The sequence below is a fragment of the Tupaia chinensis genome, unplaced genomic scaffold (assembly GCF_000334495.1).
Source record: "Tupaia chinensis unplaced genomic scaffold, TupChi_1.0 Scaffold147433_1, whole genome shotgun sequence".
NCBI classification, from domain to species: domain Eukaryota; kingdom Metazoa; phylum Chordata; class Mammalia; order Scandentia; family Tupaiidae; genus Tupaia; species Tupaia belangeri.
In genome coordinates, this window is record NW_006207284.1 from 1,678,700 (window position 1) to 1,696,610 (window position 17,911).

The 17,911-nt window shown below is 37.0% G+C and overlaps 1 protein-coding gene across 2 annotated transcripts in view; it reads left to right on the forward strand.

The window, feature by feature from the left end:
• Positions 1-17,911, forward strand: part of CCNT2 (cyclin T2) — a gene marked incomplete at its 5' end in the record, with an annotated part of 44,576 nt that overhangs the window by 12,327 nt on the left and 14,338 nt on the right. For both annotated transcript variants that reach the window (XM_014584658.2, XM_014584659.2), the window contains 3 exon segments: positions 10,224-10,352; positions 13,684-13,744; positions 15,549-15,611. In XM_014584658.2, coding sequence (XP_014440144.1) covers positions 10,224-10,352; positions 13,684-13,744; positions 15,549-15,611 — 253 coding nt within the window.

Here is a 17,911-nt window from a genome sequence, read left to right on the forward strand (position 1 = left end):
TACAGTGAAAATCTCTAAAAAAAAAAAAAAAAAAAAAAAGATTTGTCTTTAGAGTTTTAATACGTAGGTTTCCCTTACATCCTTTTCTGTCACTTAAATTTTGTCTGTTGAAGGACCAAAGCCTGTAGAGTTTCCAGCTGTCTGAATTTTTTTTTTTTATTGTAAACTGGTGGTGCAGTTTTATCTGAGTGCTAGGATACTTATTCTTGTCCTATGTTTAATACCTTTTTGACATATAATTCACTAACATTTTCACTCATTGAAAGTATATGATTTAGTGGTTTTTGGTTTTGTATTGTTATAAATATATTCACATTCAGCTCTTAAATTTAGTCTTATGATTCATTTTGAGTTAATTTTTCCTGGGCACCAGTTTTAGAAATTATTGTTACCCCAAGGAGCTGGACAGTGGCATAGTGGTAAAACACAGTGCTCTGTGAGTCTGTCCACATGGAAAGGTCTGGGTTCATATCTGGAGACCTCCCTGGTAAACTGGGCACTTTAGCACCCACGGTCCAGGACTGGCTGGGATTGTGCAATATAAATGGAATATAATATAAATACAAGTGGGACCATGTAATACATGGTGTTTCATGGGGCTTAATGTTTTTAAGGTCCGTTTGTGGTGTGGAATGTGAGAGTACTAGGACTTCATTCCTTTTTACTGCTGAAAATACCCGATTTATCCTATGACTGTATTTTCTTTATTTATCAGCTAATGGACATTTGGGTTGACTCTACTTGTTAGCTATTATGAATAATGCTACCAAGATTGTTAATGCACAGGGTTTCATAGGAACATATGTTTTCATTTCTCTTTGATTTATGCCTGAGAGTAGAATTGCTGTGTTGTATGGTAACTCTAAATTTCAATAATCCTGGGTAGTGGGTTTTTTTTTTTTTTTTAAGAATTATTTTTTAAATTAATTTTAAAAAATAATTTATTAACTTTTATTTATTTATTTTAATTTGACCAGAGAGAGAAACAGAGGGAGAGAAAATGAAGCAAGCCATTAATAACCACATTTGGCCTTGTGAGAGTCCAGTACCCTTAATCACCACACCACCTCCTGGCCCCAGTCCCGGATAGTTTTTTGAAAACATTTTGAACAACTTCCAAAGTTTTCCAGAGGAATCCATACCAATTTTACCTTTCCATAAATAGTGTTTACCTCTACATCTTCTCCAACACGTAACTTGTCTTTTTAAATTATTGCCATCCTTCGGACCAACAGACAGCATAATGGGTACGTTGCTGGAGTCACACATAGTTGATTGCGATTTGAGTCCTGGACCCAGTGGCTTAAAACTCACACTGGGCACATGTGAGTGTGTGCCCAAGATCCCAAGAGGAGAATGGACAAGGGATTATGACTTGTCCATCCCTGTGGGTGGTGATTTCTCACTTTCTGTCTCTCTTGTCTCTGATGAGTGCACGCACTGTACAGCAAAAATCTCTCACTAAAAAATAAAATAAATTATTGCCATCCTGGGAAATGTGAAGTAGTATCTCCCATTCTATTGGGCTATCTTTCTCACTTTATGGTATTATTTGCATCATAGACATCCAGTTCATTAATATTTCTCTTTCATTGCTTGCATTTTTTATTTTATATGTAAGAAACCTTTGTCTAATCGGGGGTCATGAGGATTAGTTTCTATTTTCTTCTCAGTTTTTTGTTTTGTTTTTGGGGTTTTTTTTTAGGATTTAGCTCTTACATTTCGGGCTAATTAATTTTGTGTTCTTTTTTGTGTTTAGTGTGTGGGTTCAGCTTTTTTTTGCATCTGGATATATAATAGTTGGCATATATATATATATATTGGGTCATCAGGAAAGTCATGATGTATTTTTCTATGCAAAAATGTGTCATGGCTTTCCCCTGACCTAATAGTTGTCTGAGTACTATTTCTTGAACACTGTTCTTTCTCCCATTGAATTGTCCTGGCTTTTTTGTTGAAAGTCAGTTGACCAGAAATGGAATGGTTTGTTTCCGGACTTTGGATTGTGTTGTGTGATGGCTTCTGTGTAGATACCCAGATTCTTGGGATTTCGGACAAAGAATTGAATGAAATGTGCAAATAGTGTAAGGAAAAGGTTTATTAAGTAAAAGTATATTCCTGAGAGGTAAGAGTGGGCCTAAGTAGAGAAGGAGTGGGTAAAAGGCCTCTACTGTTACACTGTGCAGAATATATATCATTTTAACCTACATTGTGTGGGCTCATCATTGGCTGGGCCCACAGATTGTTCTCATTTCATTGGCTCCATTAGATATGGCTGCCCTACTGATTTATCTAATTGACTCTATCAAATGTGACGGGCCTACTGTTTTATCTTATTGGCTATATCAAATATTGCTTAATCAGCTAGACACTCCTCACTAATCTGTCTACATTACCTTGGGGGTGGGAATTTTCTGCCTTGGTTTTTTTTTTCCCCTGTCTAGCCACATGGGCAGATGCTCCAGCCCCCTTACCCTCTTTCGTTTACTAGCTTTATCCTTCCTCAGTCATATTCCATGTACCTTTATTTCAGCATCACGTAGTCTTAGATTACTGTAACTTTAAAGTAAGTTTGGAATTCAGGCAGAATGAATCTTCCAAATTTGTTCTTTTTCAATATTGTTTTGGTTATTCTGGGTCCCTTGTTTTTTTTTTTTTTGTTTATTTTGGTTTTTTTTTGAGAGGTTTTCACTATAGGGTGCGTGCGCTCGCCAGACAGACAGCGAGAGACATAGAGACAGAAAGCGAGAAATCACCCCCCGGGGGGGATGGTCACGCCACAATCCCTTCTCCTCTCGGGATCTTGGGCACGCAAACACACGTGCCCGGTGTGAGTTCTAAGCCACCGGGTCCGGGATGCAATCAGCAGTCGACTGTGGGAGTCCAGCGACATAGCCATTATGCTAACTGCTGGTTCCCTGGGTCCCTTGTATTTTCATACAAATATTAAGGACAGCAATTCAATTTCTGCAAGATAAGGATGCAGAGATTTCAAAAGGCATTATGTCGAATTTGTAAAAACATTTTGGGAGTATTGCTACCTTCAAAATGAGCCTTCTACAAGAAAATGGCCTTCATAAGATTTGTAAAGATAGTTTGAACACCTGTGCAATGTTAATGTTCTTATTTCATAATACTGTAGGAGACTGATAACTTTCGAGTTTTGTGACCTGGTAGAAGCTGTCTGTATAAGGGAGAGTAGACACTTAACTACAAAATATTAATGGTATTTTTATTTCTTTAATTTTGTAATATTCATTTGTTGCTTCCATGTATGACACAAGCTGCAGAGAGAGAGAGAACTCCTAAATCCACAATCCACCCCCAGTCTTCAGACTGCTCTGGATCATAGGCACATGCCTGGTGTGTGTACAGGATTTCCTCATGAGAAATTGCCCCACAGAGAATCATGTTACTGCTATGCCACAGTCTAACCCCATCCCTAGTAAATAATTTTTTATTTGGTATATTAAACATATTCAGTATATTGTTTAAATATAATCTAATTAACTCTGGAAATCAACCTTTAGTCCTAGAATCAGTACTTTTTTAAGAATTATTTTATCCAATTTTATATTCATTTTACCAGAGAGAGAGAGAGAGAGAGAGTGTGTGTGTGTGTGTGTGTGAGAGAGAGAGAGAGAGTGAGTGAGAGAAAGAAAGCAAGCTGCCAGATCCAGGACTCAAACCATGGCTGGCCATGTGGGAGTCCAGTGCCCTTAAACACCATGCTAGCTGCCAGCCCCTGTACTGTTTTCTCAGCACTACTTAATACTTTTTTCAGCCATTACTGAATTAGATCATTTCCTAGTGTAAATATAAGTGTCCCAAATAACATAATAATAGTCTGATTTTTTTTAATTCTTAATATTCTTATGTGACAGCACTTTATTCACACATAATTTTATGGGTAAGAAAAGAACTGAAAAGCAAGGCTGAGTTAATGACATTTTCTGTGATATCGTAATGCACAGTGTTTTGGTGCAAGCAAAATTAAGGATTTAAGCCACTTTTTAACATTGAACTAGAATTGTGGGTTGATCAATTCAAGCATGGTGGTGTTTCTTATTAACAAACAGGTATTTTGACTTATTCCACTTTCTTCTTTATCTTTCCTTGTATCTAATTTTTACTTCTTCCCTTTTCTTATTCTAGGACCTTTTCTCTCTGAGCCTTACTAAGTTTATACCACTAATAACATTTCCTAAACTATAGCCTTAGGTGAACATTTTCCACATTTTGAGCTGTAACTATAGAACTCACTGGATATTTATTAATGAAACCCTTTTCAAGGCCCCGACAGTAGTTATCCTTCTTTCTTAGTAAGGGGAGGGATGGGGCGGTATTCAGTGCAGGTAAAGGACAGGGAAGACATAGCTTCACTAGCCTGTAAAACTTAAAGATGGAACACAAGAAATTAGAATGAGCCTTTTGGCAATGTATTAGCAAAAAGAGATCAGATTTAGGAGTCTTTTTTTTCCCCTCTGTTGGTCCTTTTCTGGATTAGGGAGATTTAAAGTTGAGTAGTAATAAAACAGCTGTGGCTAGTTCTCAAATACATGTATATAGAGTGTATGTACAAGATTCATTATTTTAAAAATAAGGACCAGAATGATTCATTTAAAGCCAACTGATTCAGTCATCTTGGGTGAGTTAGAAATTATCCAGGCTTTTTGTTAATTCAGCCTGACCTTCGAACCATCAAGGTTGAAGTCAGCAGTGGAGAGTGAAGAATGTTAACAATGAGGGCATAATGAACAGAGAGGGGAGACCATAGAGTAGGTATGGGCCGAAAGAGAGAAGATGGAGAAGAAAGGGAGTCAGATCAGGAGGTAGGAATGGAAATATAAAAGAAAGGAAAGGAAAAGAGGAGAAATGAATGTAGGAATAAATCATAGAAGTAACATTAGGTATCATAATTTCAATATTTAAATATGCTTACTTAGGAATGAACTATTAGAATTAAGTTTAACCATGGAGGGAAGAAAGTGAACAAGAAGGGAGTTTTTAAAATTAGCTTGTTAAATCGCTTTTTAAATTTAAGGTCAACACTAGCAATATATAACTATTTAGTTTTTCAACATAGTAATATTTGAGTCATGTTACTATAGGACGCTATTCTAAGTGCTTTACATATGTGGGTTTATATGACGCCCACTACAACTTTATAAACAAGTCCTACTTTTCTCATTTTAGCGATATAGAAACTGGAATCCTCTGGAGTTCCTGCAAAATAAGTAGTTTGCCTAAGCTAGTCAGATAATAAGCAGGACTCCACTGAGACAGTCTGACTACTGTGCTACAGCAATAGTCATGCATCTGCTAGACTGGTGAGCTCTACACACTATTTATAATCACTTTCCTTTTACTTTTCTTCCTTTCAGTTATAGTCATTTTAGAATGTTTATTAAACTAGGTACCAGAACATAAAAACAAATAGTACAGGGTTCCTGTCCTCAGTGAACTGAATCTGTTTATAATTGGTTAGAAAACCAAACTATCTTTATTTCTTCTCTAAGAACTCTGGTGTGAATTCTTTGCCTTTGTGAACCAAGTTTATATATGCCAGTGAATGTTTGCCTTCAAGAATATTCTCACCTTTAAAAGCCACAGACTAGCTAATAATGTTTCTATTACCTAAAACTTCAGGAATTCTTTTATGCCACACAACAAAATAAGCCTTCCATACAAAAAACAGTAGTACCTAGTTTGATCACCTTCCTTAGTCATCTTTAAAATTAAAGCCTCATGTGAATATTCACAAAGTATTTTTTCTAAAAAGGTGTTTTGTTTTGTTTTGTTTTTACAGCCCTGATGGAGTAAAATGTTTGCAGGCTGTAGAGGAGGAAATGTGAATGGAGTTAGTGGATTTCACCAGGAACTTTGGAAGAGTATTAGGTATTAGTGTTACTCTGGAGGGACATGAGAATTGAGCCCTGTTTAGAGGGAACAGAAAGACTTCTGTGAGTGTGGGTAAATAAACTAGGAATCTACTATAAGATCACTGATTGCCTCCCTGGATATATAATTTTTAAAATTATTTTTAGAATCCTAGAATCATTAGTATTCTTTGTTTTCTTTGACACACTCTTATAAGGAAAAGAGCCATGTGCTTTGAAAAGAGATTTTGTATTGAAGGCTACAGTTACCACTATCGTACTTCTAAGTTTCAAACTCTTATTTTGAGGCTAGAGCTATGACTTAGAACCCAATGAGATTTAACCAAGAAATGTTCAACTGGGGACCAGCAGTTGGCATAATGGCTGTGTCACTGGACTCCCATGTAGTCGACCACAGTTTGAGTCCTGGACCTGGTGGCTTAAACTCACACCGGGCACATGTGCATGCATGCCTAAGATCCTGAGAGGAGAGTGGAAGAGAAGGGATTGCAGTGTGGCCATCCCCCCTGGGGGGTGATTTCTCACTTTCTGTCTCACTCTCTTTCTGGCTAGCACATGTGCCCTATAGCAGAGAGAAAGGGGGGGGGAGGGAAGGAAGGGTCATCTGAGCCTTTTCATAAGTACCTTTTAGACAAATAAGATCATTTCTGGGTCATCTGGCAGTTAGGAAAGAAGTTTATTATTAAATTTGGTCTATTTGATTTGATTTTTTATATGAAACTCTGTTGTTTTACTTTTAATAAATAATTACATTATTTGAAGATTGGATTAGCTATTCCGCTCTTAAGACATGAATGAAATGATTATTGAGAGATCATAGGACAGTGACGCTGTCTTTGTTTTATTGAATGTTTCTTGAATGTCTCACATTAGCACTGGCCCTTAAACTTTTATTGCGGCATTTGAAATAGTTTGAATTTAATAGAAAGGGCTTCAGAGACTCTGGAAAGATGAAATTAAATAGGAGTTTTATATGGCTGCAATTTATTTTATTTTATTTTTTTATTTTTATTTTTTTTTAGGTTTTCGCCATAAGGTACCTGTGCTTGTCTGAAAGACAGAGAGGAGAGGGAAGGTGAGAAAGCACCTACCAAGGAGGATGGCAAACTGCAGTCCTTCTCCATTCTCCTCTCCAGATTTTGGGCATGCATACATGTGCCTGGCATGATTTTCAAGCCCTCCAGGTCCAGGAGTCGAACCTGGGAGTACAGCACCTTAACCACCACACAACCTGCTGGCCATGGCTGTAAAAAATTTGATGCATGGTTTCTTTCTTTTTCTTTTCTCCTTCTTTCTTTTTTTTTTTTTTAGCGAGAGAGATTTTTTTTTTTGAGAGATTTTCACTGTAGGGCGCGTGCGCTCGCCAGACAGACAGAGACATAGAGACAGAAAGCGAGAAATCACCCCCCAGGGGGGATGGTCACGCCGCAATCCCTTCTCCTCCATTCTCCTCTCAGGATCTTGGGCACGCACGCACACGCGCCCGGCGTGAGTTTTAAGCCACCGGGTCCGGGACACAAACCGCGGTCGACTACGTGGGAGTCCAGCGACATAGCCATTACGCTAATTGCTGGTTCCCAGCGAGAGAGATTTTTGCTCTAGGGTACGTGTGCTCGATAGGTAGACAGAAAGCAAGAAATCAACCCCCTCAGGAGGATGGCCACACTGCAGTCCATTCTGTTCTCAAGATCTAGGGCACACAGGCACATGTGCCTGGCATGAGTTTTAAGCCACCGGGTCCAGGACTCAAACCACGGTCAATTACATGGGAGTCCAGCAACATAACCATTACACCATCTGCTGGTCCCTGCATGTGTTCATTTTCCATGAACTTTTTGAGGGTCCCCTTGTATTGGTACCTTTATAAGTGATATACTTATTATCCACATCTCTTTCATCTGTCAACAGCAGCCACACAACGCTAGATGAAAGGCACACAAATGGATAAACCCAGTCTCTGTTTTCAAGCCGCTTCCAGACTTAAGTTACTCTCTTGAGTGTTCGGTTTTTTCAGTCTTTTTTTTTATGTTGTAATTTGAATTTTAAAAGGAAGAAATAAATTGAAAGTCCAGGTAGTCATTATTCAGTCCTTTTTAAGATAACATTTCTGGTTGTTGGGAGCCAAACTCCCAAGATGTGTTTTACAGATTTTTTTTTTTTTTTTTTTTTGGGGGGTTCTATAGGGCACGGGCACTCGCCAGAAAAACAGAGACAGAGAGACAGAAAGCGAGAAATCATCCCCCAGGGGGTATGGCCACTCCGCAACCCCTTCTCCATTCTCCTCTCGGGATCTTGGGCACACGCACACACACACATACACACACGGCGTGAGTTTAAGCCACCAGGTCCAGGACTCGAACTGTGGTCGACTACATGGGAGTCCAGCAACATAGCCATTATACTAACTGCTGATCCCTTAAAGATTTTCACAATAGTGGGTGGTGTGTTGGTTACGGTGCTAGACTCCCACATGGCCAACTACGGTTCAAGTCTTGGTCCTGGCAGCTTACTTTCCCTTTCTCTCTCTCTGTCTCTGGTCAAATTTTAAAAATATAAGTAAGAAAATAAATAAATACTTTAAGATAAAGTTTTATAATTCCAAAGTAAAGATTTATACAGTAATAAGAGAACTTCTTAGAGTCATTTTCACTCCTTTTACTTATCTGCAAATGTAGTTGAGCTAGAGAAGGACCCTATCAGATCCAAAATCCAGTGATTAAATTTTAAGGCGTGTTTTAAAGCTTTCAGAGGAAAGGATCCTTGCATCAGAAATTTTCTCTTTATGTTAACTCTCCAGATCATGTGGTGGCATGATTTATGCCTGCATTTCTCCCATGTCCTTTGTCACTTTCTGCATAGTGATTGCTGATTGCCAAGATACGAGACTCAGATTTTGAGAAGATTTGATGTTTAAACATTAACTTTCTGGCTCAGCTAGTGGCATGGTGGTTGAAGCACCTGGATTCCACCTGGCCAACTGCATGGTTGGAGTTCTGGACCCGGTGGATTGAAAAACATGCCAGGCACATGTGCATGCATGACCAGAATCCTGAAAGGAAAGATGGAAAAGGGATTGCAGTGCAACCCTCCACCGTGGAGGATGGTGGGGTGTGCTTTCTCATATTCACATTCTCTCAGTCTCTCTCTAGTGGGCACCATGTGCTCTCTGGCAAACTTCTTAAACTAACCTTTTTGTGAGAAATTTCTTGTATGTAATCTCAAAATGTCAAGTGTAAAATATGCTTGTTTTTTCAGTCAGCAATTTTTTCCTTTATTGCTAACTATTTGGTGAATATTTGTTCAAAACTGATGTTTCCCCGTCTTGGTTTCTTTGTAATGCTATTTTCTTATAGTTCTGTACCAAGAACCCAACTTACTATTTAAAAAAAAAAAAAAACCTAATATCTGGATCTCTAATTGGTTTATATTATATATGTATACCCTAGCTTTACAGCTGCTTTTATTCTGTAATGAAAGCTTTAGCGATACTATATTCAGAATAATCTTTTGCTCTGTAGATAACTTTCTGTCCGTTGAACAAGGTTGGTTCATAGCCACACAATCATTGCTCGATATAAGAGAACACTAGAAAGTGATGACTTGATACCTAAAAATGTAGTTTTGTTTTGTTTCATTTTTAAAGCTGTGTGGCATCATCATTTTGCTAGACCTGTTTTTTTCCGTTACCTTCAAAATGTGCAAATTAATATTATTTAAGCTGTTTCTTACTTAACTATTTTTCCTCTTTGCTATTCTGTTAGGTTGTCAGAAAATTAATGATGTATTTTTCTGTTTTTCTATGCAAAATGTATCATGACTGTCTAGACAATACTTACCCTACAAAACAAGTAGAATAGATTTTATAGACTAGAGGAACTAGTCCCATTTAACTTTATTAAAATGCTTATATTCATCTTGTTATAGACTAACTCAAAATTCATACTATTAATATTGCATTTCTGAGCCAACCCTCTAACATAGTGGTTAAGGGAACCCAGATCATGCGTGACCAACAATGTTGCTCAAGGCCTGACCCTAGTAATTTGAAAAACACACTGGGCATACGCATGTGTGAGTACCCAAATTCCCATAGAATGGAGAAAAAGGGATTGTGGTGTGACCACACTCCACTGAGGAGTGCTTCCCCTCTCTCCATCTCTCTCTGGTGTGTGCTCTGTCTGGCCAAGTACAGCCACCATCTGGTGATTTAAAAATTTTTTTGAATATTGAATTCCTTCCTAATACATCTCCCTCCTTAGAAGAGTAGAGGCTATTCCCCAAATGTATTTGTTTTAAAATCAACAAATTTTTATCTTTCTGCAGATAATATCACCCACTGCATTATTTTTGGCTGCGAAAGTGGAAGAACAGGCTCGAAAACTTGAACATGTTATCAAAGTAGCACATGCTTGTCTTCATCCCCTAGAGCCACTGCTGGATACTAAATGTGATGTATGTAAAATCTGGATTTTTTTATTTTTCTTTGTAAATGAAACTCTTTTGTAATATAGGCCTAATAAACATACTTAGCATTGTCTTTGGGCTGGCCCCATGACCTAGGTGTTAAAGGAGCAAGATATCACGCATGGCTGACTAAGTGATTTGGGTCCTAGCCCCTGGGGGCTTGAAAAACCTACTGGGCACATGTTCATGTGAGCATCTGTAGGAAATGAGTTCTCTCTCTGTCTCTAGTGATCACAAGCACCCTCTTGCAAATTTTTTTTAATAAAATTTTAAAAGTAAGTGTTGCCTTCCAAATGCTATTAATTTTTATTAGCATTTAGGGGTGTAATATCAGGAGGCAATCTATCAGAAACAATCCATGTATCTTCATGAATTTATATCATTCTAGGTTATATAAGGCTTTGATTCAAGATACTTCCATTAAAAGTATTTTTGTTGTTTTACTATAGGATGTGTGCATCACCAGAGAGAAACAGAGACAGAGAGAAAGTCAGAGATCACTCCCCAGAAATATGACCACACCATAGTCCCCTCTCCTCCATTCTCTTCTTGGGATTCCAGGTGCATATTATGATACATTCTACTATGCTTTCATAAGCAACTTTTTTTTTTTTTAATTTTCCTAAAGAGTAATGCTAGTTTCTAAATAACAACTTTTTTTATTCTGAGAGATTTTTGCTAAAGAGTGTGTGTTCCTCAGAGAGATGGGAAGAAAGAAATCACCCTATAGGGGGATGGGTATGCTGCAATCCCTTCTCCATTCTCCTCTCAGGATTTTAGGCATGCATGCACCCGTGCCTGGCGTGAGATCCAAGCTGCCAGGTCCAGCAGTCAAACCATAGTTGACCATGTGGGAGTTCAGCACCGTAACAACTACACCAGCTGCTGGCCCCCAGCAACTTATTTTACCATCGGTATTTTTAAAATTTTATTTATGTATTTATTTTTTGCTATAGGGCTCATGACAGAGACAGAGGATGGCCATGCCATAATCCCTTTTCCATTCTCCTCTCAGAGGCTTGGGCATACACACAAACACACACACACACACACACACACACACATACACACACTAACCTGACATGAGGTTTAAGCCACTGGGTTCAGGGCTCGAACTGTGGTTGACTACTTGGGAGTGTAACAACGTAACCTTTATGCCATCTTCTGGTCCCACCATAGCATTATTAAAATGGAAATTTGAAAATTTCTCATGTCTTAAATCAGAGATAGACTTATGGGCCTTTAAAATCATTTTACTGGCATTCTTTATTACAGAAGAGTTACTTAATCAGGAGCCTTTACCCATTTAGTGGCCACCAGATTACGTTAATTTAGTATAAGTTTAAATTCCAGATTAATAGAAGCGTTTATATCTTTTACTAATAAGTTTTTTTTTTTTCCCCCGAGTGATTTTTGCTATAGGGCATGTGTGCTCACCAGAGAGATGGAAAGTGAGAAATCACCCCCCAGGAGGGATGGTCATACCCAATCCCTTCTCGGTTCTCCTCTTGGGATTTTCCGCATGCACACACACCTGGCATGAGTTTTGAGCTGTTGGGTCCGAGACTCAAATCATGGTCCACTAAGAGTCGAGTGACATAATCATTACGCCCTCTGCTGGTCCCAAGTTTTGTGGTAGATGTTGGCTTTCAGGGACTAAAATATTAATGTAGCCATTAAATAAAGGAGTTCTGATTACTCAAAGATAGTTCTTGTAGCTTCTACTAAAGATGTACAATTTTTTCATTTTCTTTTCATTTATTTTTTTACATTTTCTCACAAACATTTACTTTATGTATCAATTTTTTTCTCATATTCTATAGTTCTTGACTATAGTTAATGAGCAACTTTCAAAATTTCCAAAAAACTGAATCTTAAAGATAACTTTTAAAATACTTGTTATAATTTGTTTGTGACTCTTAACAACAGAGCAATTCAGTTATTTTTTGTGAGTGCTTGGGGTGTTTCTCAAATAATAAAATCTAGGGACCAGCAGGTGGCATGATGATTAAAATGCTAGACTCCCTCAAGGCCAACCACAGTTTAAGTCCTACATCTGGGGTCTTGAAAATCACATGGAGTGTGTGTGTGTGTGTGTGTGTGTGTGTGTGTGTGTGTGTGTGCGCCCAAAATCCCAGGAGGAGAATGGAGAAGAGATTGTGACAAGGCCATCCTAGAGGTGATTTCTCACTTTCCCTCTCACTGTGTATGCCCATCTGGCGAGTGCACTCACCCTATGGCAAAAATCTTTTTTAAAAAATAATAAAACAATAGAAATCTCTGTTTTAACAGTCTCTGCATGACCTTTTTAAATGGGTCATAAATAAAATTAAAGGTGCTTTTGCTCTCTAGGTCTAGCAGTAATCCTAAAAAAAGGATTTTTGGTGGAGGCCAGCAGGTGGAATGGAGGTTAAGGTTGTTGGATTCCACATATTCTACTCTCCAGTTCAAGTCCCAGACCTAGTTTGAAAAGTACAATGGGCACGTGTGCATGCGTGCCCAAAACCCTAGGAGAATGGAGGAGAAGGGATTGTAGCAAGGCCACCCTCCCTGGTGGGTGATTTCTCATTTTCCCTCTCTGTCTGTCTCTCTATGAGGGCATGTGCCCTATAGCAAAAACTTACTTTTTAAAAAAAAAGATTTTTTGTATTATTACATTGGTCAATTATGGTCTAAAAATGGGATAGCAGAAAACTTTTCATGTTCTTGTCATTAAGGAAGAAAGTTCTCTGGTATTCATGTTTCCGTGGATGCAAAAAGTATTATTTCAGTATTTTATATCTGAAATTTTTTCTTAATCTAGACTTAAGGTTTTGTTTTGATTGTCTTTCCTAAGGAGGAGAGGTTAATTCTAAAAATAACTCACTAACTTACTGTGAGTTTCAGGAATTTATCACATTGGTGTCCTAGCATGAGTTTGGGGTGATTCTTTTCCATTTATGTCTTTAGACAGACTTGGGTTTCAGTGTTCTTACCTGACTTGGTACTTTCTGTTCTTAATGTGTCTTGAAGCTCCAGTGCCTAAACTCCTGTTCTGCAAACTGTGTTGATCTTTTTCTAGTTGATCTCCCAACCTATTCATGCTATTATTTTTTTCAGTTTTTTTGTTTTGTTTTGTTTTTGCTGTTTACATTTTCTTTACTAGAAAATAACAGATTTTTCACAGAAAATGGATATTCATGGTCACACTCTGTTTCTCCCACTTTTCCAAACTGCTGTGGTTCTTTTTAATCAATCTATACTTTTCATGGCATGTAACAGTCACATAGTCTAGTAGTGTTTTGTTTGTGTTAAGCATTTTAATATTTTTGTCTGGCAGGCTTACCTTCAACAGACTCAAGAACTGGTTTTACTTGAAACCATAATGCTACAAACGCTAGGTATGTACTTGTAACATATTACTTATTGTGTGTTCTTCAATGCAGTATTCTAAATAAAGGAAAAGGTTTTAGAAGAATTTTATCAAAAAAAGTTATTTTAAAACAAGTTTGGGGCTAGAATAATAATGCCTGGCTAAAAGGAAACCCTTTTTCTAAAATTTAATTTCATTTGGCATCATTTTATTTGAATGGTAAAGATAGCCTTTAGTGTGATTTCTTAAGTTTTTAGATAATTGTAGTACTGTGTTTCACTTTGGATTTGCACTAGAACTAAAAAGTTAAATGAAATAACCTGCCTCATATCACAGTGATGTAGTTATTTTTATTTCTCTAATCCCCAGTGTTGAATGGAAGTGTGATAAATCACAGCTTCCCAACATGACAGACTCCTTTCATTACAAAAGTAGTGTTGGGGACAACAGATGGCATGGAGATTAAGGCAACATGGCCAACTACAAGGTTCGAGTCCTGGACCAGGTGGCTTGAAAAACACGCTAGGTGCATGCCCAAAATCCCAAGAGGAGAATGTAAGAGGAGAGATTGTGGCATGGCCATCCCCCATCGAGTGATTTCTCACTTTCTCTATCTTTGTTTCTCTCCAGTGGATACATGGGCTCTATAGCAAACTAAAAAGTAAAAAACTAAACAAAAGTAGCTTGTTTGCAATGCATATAACATATTTGGGGGGGTTTTTTTGGAGAGATGTTTGCTATAGGGCATGTGCGCTCGCCAGACAGACAGAGACATAGAGACAGAAAGTAAGAAATCCCCCCCCAGGGGGGGATGGTCACGCTGCAATCCCTTCTCCTCCATTCTCCTCGCGGGATCTTGGGCACGCATGCACACGCACCCAGCGTGAGTTTTAAGCCACCGAGTCCGGGACTCGAGCCGCGGTCTACTACATGGGAGTCCAGCGACATAGCCATTACGCTAACTGCTGGTTCCTTCGTTTATGATATTCTTAAGCACATAAAATGAATAGCATTATTTTAAGGGGAACAATGGAGTTTGGAAGATACCTCTTTGTAGTTCTATTGACAGAAATATTAATAATAGGTTACATAACAATTTTATGAATCTAGATTGCCCATCCATTAGTATTTAATCACTTACTACTTCTAAAGGTACTAGATGACCTCCACTTTTAATAAAAGCAAAAGCTCTGCCATACCCAGCATTTGTTTGGGAAATGAACACTTTCAACATTTCATCTTTGGTTTCGGAAATAGTGGTTTAAAGGATCTTGAGACCTTGTGACTTGTCATATGATTTTAATTACTAATGAATGTAGTTCAAAGCTAACTGGTTGAAACCCTTTGATCTAACACATAGTTAAAATCTTAAGAGGAGGATATCACTTAAAAACTCATTTCTATTACTGTGACCCAACAGTTAGGTTTATGAAAAATGTTCTTTTCACGTATTCCGAAAGAAAGATAGTACATAGTTGAATTCCCTGCTTATTGTGAAACCAGTTTAGTAACTGTATTTGCCATGATTTTAACTTGTTTTAACTTGATAATCCCAAATTAACTGTAATCTGGAATTTTGAATATGTATTACCCTTTATCTTTAAATAACCTTGTTACTTGTTTTCATAATTGAGACCTTATATTTGAGAAGAAATTATTTCTCATTTTTGGAGGTACAGTGAGCATATCAGTGATGAGAAAGTTTAACTTTATCTTTGGATTTTTTTAAATAATGAAGAATATATCATACACTTATGGTTTTGTGATGAATGGCATTTCTCAGGCAAGTATCATAGTGGTAAGTGATTGGAAAAAAGTGCTTATCATTTCAGGTTTCGAGATCACCATTGAACATCCACATACAGATGTGGTGAAATGTACCCAGTTAGTAAGAGGTAAGTGATCTTTGAAACCTTTAAGATATGTATTAATCCTTTTTATCATCTATAATATTGATTTGGATGCTATTGTTCTTCTGGCCTTTTATTGAGTTTTATTAAAATGCCTGAAATGTTATTTTAAAGTATTATTTTTTAGTGTTCTACATCTGCCTATTCATCTACTTCTGTGTGGTTCTGCTTGGAACGTTTACTTCCTTTAAAACTTAGGTGAGACTCTCATTTCACTAAAATATTAGAGGGCTTCCAAATATTAGGATTCTACATCTCCCATTGAATTATGCCATTCCTATTTCAGTTACTATTTAAGATGTAGGCCATCAGTGTGTATGTGCAGAAAATGATAATTTTTGTTTTGTCAGACTTCCATTGACTTCATGAAAAGTGAAAACATTTTAAAAAATTGAGTCCAACCTCAAATCTTTCAGATAAAAGTTGCCTTTAGTAGCAGATTTGTCACTTTCAAAAATGACTTGCCAAAAGTCATTTGAACAGCATTTATTTAAAGTATATTTTTCTAAATAATGTTCTTTAACATTATTAAAAATGGTTTCCTTCTTGTGATTAATGAGAAAATAATTATGAAGCATGACACATAATTTGTAATGTGCCTATTAAACTTGTTATGAACAGGAGTACATTTTTACATTACTTGCTTCACTGCATATAATATGTGGTACTTTTTTATTCCTTTTAATGAATTATGGATCCGTTCTATCCCTAGAAAAGTTTTTTGCATAGTTGAATGTTGTGTTGCTTCTTACTTTCTTATATCCCATTTGAACTATCACATGCTCGTAAGAGAGACTACTCTGGACCTTTCATGTGCCTTTTTCTGGAACTTTACAAAAATGAAAATTTTCAGTTTCATTCTTTTAACGTGAGGCTTTCTTTGGTTTATCTTAAAATGAATAAGACTTTGGAAGGCCTGGTTTAATATTGATGACTACATTTTTAAAAATAACTGTGGTCTGAAACTATGGAGTCATTGTTAAGCACTATGCTTCTAAAAATCTCTTGTTTTGTTTGTTTTGTTTTTGAGAGAGAGATTTTTGCTATAGGGCATGTGCACTCGCTGGAGAGACAGAGAGAGATGAAAGCTGAGAAATCAGCCCCCAGCAGGCATAGCCACACTATAATCCTTTCTTCTCCATTCTCCTCTCAGAATTTTGGGCACAAACACAATGTACCCAACATGAGTTCTAGGCCACCAGGTCTGGGACTCAAATCAAGGTCGACCATGTGGGAGTCTAGCACCTTAACCAGTACGCCAACTTCTGCTTCCCTATTTATATTTTTTGATAGTAGGAGCAAACATTCTTACTTGTAAATTAGGACATAATTATGGTTCCTATTCTTTATGATTATAGGAATATGTTTTATAGCAAATTCTCATCCCCAGTATTAGAGTATAATATAGTATACAATCATATACGCAGTAATAGATGTATAGCTGTTGAACTAAAGAAGGGTAAACTAAACTTTGTAAGAATAATAGCAAGCCATGTAATTTGCCTTTTTTTTGTTTTGTTTTGTTTTGGTTTTGGTTTTTAGTTTTTTGCCTTAAGGCATGTGCACTTTTTCAAGCTGCCAGGTCCAGGACTTGAACCGTTGATTGGCTATGTGGGAGTACAGCACCTTAACCACCATGCCACCTGTTGGCCCAATAATTTGCTTTAAATTGAGAGCCTAGTTAAAGAAAGATACTAGTTGAAAGACGGTATTAGTATATGTTAAAAATATTATTCGTTTTGTATTTATATTATTTGTTAACTTAGTAAGAAATTCTATTACTTGTGAAATGTAGTTCAGTATCTTTACATCTTTTTTATCAAAGTTTAATATTTTCGTACATGCTCACCTAAGTCTAAAGAATCTAAAGACATGAAGTCAGTTGGTTTGAAAATTAAATAGTGACTTTTAAAACATTTATAAAATCTACTAATTTTATTCCATCCAAAGCAAAATATTTAAATCAGATTTTTGTTGTTGCTAATGTTTAAAATGCGACTGATTCATAAATTTGAGTAGAAACTATACATATGTTTAATTTCATTTTGTCTAACATTTTAGATAACCTATAGTTTATGCCTCCATTTAAAGTATTCTTTTATGTTTGATGTCTTTCTCTTTAATGTATTACAACTTCCAGCTTTTAAAAAAATCCCCTCCATTATTCTCTATTGCAAGGTTACTGTTTATAAATTACCAAATTTACATTCCTAGCTGAAAACTGTGATAGCAATTTAAGATCACTTTTTCTTTATTTTGATTCTTGCGGGGGGGGGGGGGGGGGG